Source organism: Oryza sativa, chromosome 8, assembly GCF_034140825.1.
Source record: "Oryza sativa Japonica Group chromosome 8, ASM3414082v1".
In the NCBI taxonomy this organism is placed as follows: domain Eukaryota; kingdom Viridiplantae; phylum Streptophyta; class Magnoliopsida; order Poales; family Poaceae; genus Oryza; species Oryza sativa.
In genome coordinates this window covers 4,382,737-4,388,440 of record NC_089042.1, presented here as the reverse complement: position 1 = coordinate 4,388,440, position 5,704 = coordinate 4,382,737, and the positions used below count along the sequence as shown (strand labels likewise).

The following is a 5,704-nucleotide window of genomic DNA, read 5'->3' as shown; positions in this document are numbered from 1 at the left end:
AACCGATAAATAGTTTATCCGGAAAGATAATTCAAAAGTTTGCGTGTAATTTGTAGCTCAACGAGGAGAGGTTAACGTTAGTGATGGACTGATGGTAACGTCAAATCTAGCTGAAGAAAGAGATGGCATACAACAGGATGATGAGGTTATAGTCCATTAGATCCTTGATGTTGATTATCACTGTCAAGTGTGTCAACTAGGCAGTATTAGCTTTACTTTTGTCAAATTGAATAGCATTTATATATTATGCCGTGTGGTGGCCTGCGATGTTGAAATGTTCTTCCCTATCTTTTCTTTATGCATATTAATTTATATATATCTATCTTGTGGTACTCCATCCGTCCCAAAATATAATCATTTTTAGATTTCGGCACAGTCTTCGAGATACTACTTTCACCAACAATAAGTATAAAAATAAGATGCTTTAAATAAAAAGAATTGTATATTATGATAGTTTGTTTAATAATAAATCTAGTAACATCAATAGTTACATTATTGATTTGTTTCTATTAATAGTCCAAATTAAAAATAGTTAACTTGACACTATGGTAAAATTGCTTATATTTTGGGACGGAAGGAGTAGTAGATTAATTAGTATTGCACAAAACCAGTCAAAGAAATGTGATGAACTTGATATGATTTTTTTTTGAAGAAAAGGCAAGCTGCCAATTTTCATTGAATATAGAAGGAGTAAAACTGTACAAAGGCGAAAACGAGCTCAAGACCTTTGGTCCGAGCTAACTAAAAGAAAGCCAATTATGAAGATTTTTCGCGCCCGCTAAGGCCCAAATTTTGGCCTCTTCCTTGATTTTAGCCAGAAGGGAGGTGGTCGATAGCTCTTTTTGCTGAAAGGTTCTGCGGTTTCTCTCAGTCCAGATCTCCCATGCGACCAGCAGGATCAGTGTGCGAAGAGCCTTCTTGGGTGCCTCCTGGATATTTGAGGTAGCCTCCCACCATTCTAACACCGTGGAGGTTTGCTGCCACCGACATGGTTTCAACCCCTCACACGCCGTCCATTCTGCAATTGCCTCCTAGATTCTCTTTGTGTATCTACAACCCGTGAAGAGGTGTAGGGCAGTTTCTTGAGATCGACGACATAAGGGACATATGGAACTGTTTGGCCATCCTCTGGTTGCTAGTCTGTCGGAGGTCCATACTCTGTTTTGGATGATTAGCCATGTGAAGGTTTTGCATTTTCGTGGCGCCTAGGTCTTCCAAATTAGGTTATTAAAGTTGGTGGCTGTGGTGCCGAGGAGTTGCGCATTGTAGGCCGATTTTTTTTTAATTTCCTAGTAGCTTCTCTGTTTGAATTTTGACTGGCAATAATCAAATAAAAATCATTTGAACTGGTTACACAAATATTATATTGTTACACTACCTTAATTTAAGAATACTTTTGTCATGTTTGGTTCTCCTAGTATATTTTACTGTTCACTTACACTGAGGAACTGTTAAAGTTGCAACTCGGAGAAGATGAAAAGGTCAAAAGCTTAAAAATGAAGAAACATGGTACTCCCTATCACTATTGTATTGTGTATAGTTGGCTCTGATCATAATCTAACTATTTTTATATTTTACTAGCTTAGTACTAGTTTCAGTACTCTTGTTTTAGTTTAAGTACATGTTGCTTTAGAAGGTTCTGGCCACGTGTTGGACAAAAAGCTTGAAAGCTGAGGGGGGAAAAGTGCAAGTGGTAAGGAAAGGTAGGAACACACTTTGACAAAAGCTCTTCCACTTTCACTTGGCTCCTTTTGTGTTTTTTGGGCTGCTTTTGGGCTTTGGCCTGTTAAACACCTAGTTTTATCATGTCTTCTCAGCCTCATTTCCTGATCTTTCCCTTTTCCACTTGGGAAAAATGAAGAAGAGGAACACTCAAAGGCTTTTTTGGAGGCCCAAACCGAATCTATTTTCGTCGTTAATTTGGTTGGGATATTAGTCAAGTTTGAGTCGTTGATAAACATTTTCGATGAAATTATCATGAGTTTCTCAAAACTCCTAGAGGAATCCTCATGTTCCAAATAATTTTAGATAATCCGGGTTTGGTTACATCTCTCGCCTTTGCATCGTCGTGCTCCCAATATCCCCGTTATTTATTTTTGCAATGTATTTCTCTTGAAACGGGTTTAAAAAATGAGTTGTTTTCAATCGGCTGGACACAAAGTGTGCAGTTTAACAAAAAAAAAAGAGCAATAATAAATTAACGGTTTGCAAAGTAATGGAACGTTGGAAATGACCCACGGTTCCATTGAAAAATTCACTAAGCTTTTTGAAATATTCCAGCAAATTCTCTAATTAAAAGAAGTCATACTTTGATCTTGACCGAATGTTTAGCCGATCCAACGGTGCGCGTATGCCTGCAGTACTGTAGCTCGTCTTTTGTCAGTGAATATGTTTGTCAAGCACCGGTGAAAATTTTAGTAACAGCTATATATGTGCAGATTGGATTAATTTTTTTTAGGAAAGCTTGAATATTTTTTTTCAGGCTTCTTATGTTTCACTAAACTTATAGAATTTCTAAAATGAGTACTTGCCCGCATCCTTGATGCAGAGGTCGGATGTTATTTAATCATGTAGAATATTTGCCCGAGCACAACAGAGGAAATGAATCCAGTTGAGAAAGAGCAATAATTTTAAACACTAAACAACAGGTAATTACGGCAGTGGCTTCCTCTGGAATCTGACAAATGGCACGATCTCAGTTGTTTATATGAAGCTCCGGTTGCTAACTACTAAAACTAATCACCCGTTTACCATTCAAACCTCCCAAAGCATATAATTGATTTCCTAATCCAGAAGCCTGCAGCTGATGAAGTAGTGGAAATTAAAACCTAGTAATTTCAACCTTAAGCTTCTGAGGTTATGTTAATTAATCCGCGTACTCTACCCAAGTTGTTATCACATATATTCTTCTATTATTGTGCGATGTGATGGCGCGAATAATCCATAGAACTTTGAAGCCAAAAAAAGAGTGGAAAAGGGGATAAGAGAAGCATCTCACACAAGGCCCCTTTGCCCTTTGTCCTGCCTTTTCCTTTTATGAAAATGCACAAGATACCATATTCCATCACAAGTGAAGTGAGAGCAGAGATATTTTTCTTTTTCATGTCACAATTTTCACAATGTAATATATGCACTCGCAGATGCCATCTTTAGCAATGAGCTTACAATATGCATTATCTTTTTTATTATCAAGCAAAACTATATGAGATGTAAGTGTGTGACCCCCTTTTTTTGGGTAGAAAGATTGCAGTGCATCAATGCCACTAATGTGATGCCTTGCCATTGGCCTAGGAACCCCAAGAAATCAAAAATCTTTGTAGATAGCAATTTTTTTCTTGAGGTGACATGGCTAGCTAGTGGTGGTCATCCAGGCTGTGGACTGTGCCATGATATCCTTTGGAATATTTTCTGGTTTCCCCTGTCTTGATCTTTTTGGAACTCTGGTCTCATGTTCTTCAACATGATATTCGAGCCCGTCAGCAATGGCAACTAGTCCCCCCCCTCTCTCTCTCTCTCTCTCATCGACCTCCATCTCCCCACCTCCATTTCATCTCTAGCTATACACCATACTTTCATGCACAATTATACATATCTCAATTCTCATAAAATAAATCAATCCCTTGCCTAGACTCCAATAACAAAAGAAAATGTAATACTTCCTTCGGTCATTAGTATATGTTAGTATAAATTAAATAATTAAACACCTTAAACAATATTTTTTCGTCGTAGTTTGATCATCACCTAAGATTTTTTAGTCTTTTCAAAATGATCATCAGCTAACAAGTGTATCTTTATTTATTTGTGCAAGAAGTAAATGAGCATCATTGAATGCGCTGCACACATGTAATGCAAACAACCAAGTTAATTTTTATTGGTGCAACGGCGCGCACTATTTAAAACGTGACGCAATGCAGCGATAGAGCACCTTGATAGATAAGAATTAATTTCAGCATGATGTAGATTTTGTTATCCTTAATCTCTACTCACTTTGCATAGGTAATAAATTAAACCGCTGAACTATTACTACATGGTTTACATGAAAGGTGATCGGGTAGGGACGAGAATGTCGCGACACACATAATATATATAGTAGCGTCCTTATGTTTGCTTTGTGTCCGCATCGATACCGTCTTCCCACTCGCATCTCCTCACCTCCTTTCCTTCTTTAAAAGGAGAGCATCACCACTCCATCCTCAACTCCCATAACCTCCCCCTTCTCTCTCTCTCTAACTACACACTCTCTCTCTAGCTAGCTAGCTAGCTATAGCTAGTGTTGTTAGCTTCACATGAAGAGTAGGAAGAGCTATGGGCACTTGCTGAGCCCGGTGGGCAGCCCGCCGTTGGACAACGAGTCCGGCGAGGCGGCGGCGGCGGCTGCGGCTGGCGGCGGCGGCTGCGGGAGCAGCGCCGGGTATGTCGTCTACGGCGGCGGCGGCGGTGGGGACTCGCCGGCGAAGGAGCAGGACAGGTTCCTGCCGATCGCGAACGTGAGCCGCATCATGAAGCGGTCGCTGCCGGCGAACGCCAAGATCTCCAAGGAGTCGAAGGAGACGGTGCAGGAGTGCGTGTCGGAGTTCATCAGCTTCGTTACAGGCGAGGCCTCCGACAAGTGCCAGCGCGAGAAGCGGAAGACCATCAACGGCGACGACCTCCTCTGGGCCATGACCACGCTGGGGTTCGAGGCCTACGTCGGCCCGCTCAAGTCCTACCTCAACCGCTACCGCGAGGCCGAGGGCGAGAAGGCCGACGTGCTCGGCGGCGCCGGCGGCGCCGCCGCGGCGCGCCACGGCGAGGGCGGTTGCTGCGGCGGCGGCGGCGGCGGCGCCGATGGCGTCGTCATCGACGGGCATTACCCGCTCGCCGGCGGCCTGTCACACTCACACCATGGTCATCAGCAGCAGGACGGCGGCGGCGACGTCGGGCTCATGATGGGCGGCGGCGACGCCGGCGTCGGGTACAACGCCGGGGCCGGGTCGACGACGACGGCGTTCTACGCGCCGGCGGCGACGGCGGCGTCAGGGAACAAGGCGTACTGCGGCGGCGACGGGTCGAGGGTGATGGAGTTCGAGGGCATCGGCGGCGAGGAGGAGAGCGGAGGCGGCGGCGGCGGCGGCGAGAGGGGGTTCGCCGGCCACCTCCATGGCGTGCAATGGTTTAGACTAAAGAGGAATACTAATTAGCTAGCTAGGCACACGCGTAGTTTTATTATTACTTAATTACCGCGTTAATTAATTGTTGATGCTGATGCTGTTTAAAATTGATTCTCCTTTTGCATGAAATGTTTGATGGTATGGTTTAAAATTGAAGAAAAATAGTCCTTGAAATTTCTGTAGGAGTTCGGTTGTGATCCAAATCCAATCAGATATGTGTAGTTTGGCCCATGGCGGCTCACGCTCATCTGGGCTTGGCACATTGGGGAAAACATATATTTAAACATATACTTTTTGAAGTGTGAATCAAATAATCTATTTCAATAGTATGATAAATAAGCTAAAAAGAACATGTGGCTAACAACATTCGCACGGTAATTTTTCGTTTCAATTAGACGGAAGACTTCTAGTCACCTGTTGTTATTTTAGGGAAAATTTAATTTTTTTTCCACTATAAATTTTCTCAATTATCTAAATGTTCTTTCTAGATTTGCTATTTTTTTATTACTCTTAAGAGGTGGTTTCTGAACTATTTTCCTTTTTTCTCAAGTGGC

General features: G+C 42.5%; 1 protein-coding gene across 1 annotated transcript; it reads left to right on the top strand.

The window, feature by feature from the left end:
- Nucleotides 1-4,203: 4,203 nt before the first annotated feature.
- On the top strand, nt 4,204-5,274 carry LOC4344784 (nuclear transcription factor Y subunit B-11-like). The gene has a single exon (NM_001422446.1). It carries the CDS (start codon nt 4,287-4,289, stop codon nt 5,178-5,180), a length of 894 nt encoding a protein of 297 aa, NP_001409375.1. The 5' UTR covers nt 4,204-4,286; the 3' UTR covers nt 5,181-5,274.
- Nucleotides 5,275-5,704: the final 430 nt, after the last annotated feature.

Coding starts and splice junctions, on each gene's coding strand:
- LOC4344784 (NM_001422446.1), top strand. CDS start 4,287: ATGAAGAGTAGGAAGAGCTATGGGCACTTGCTGAGCCCGGTGGGCAGC.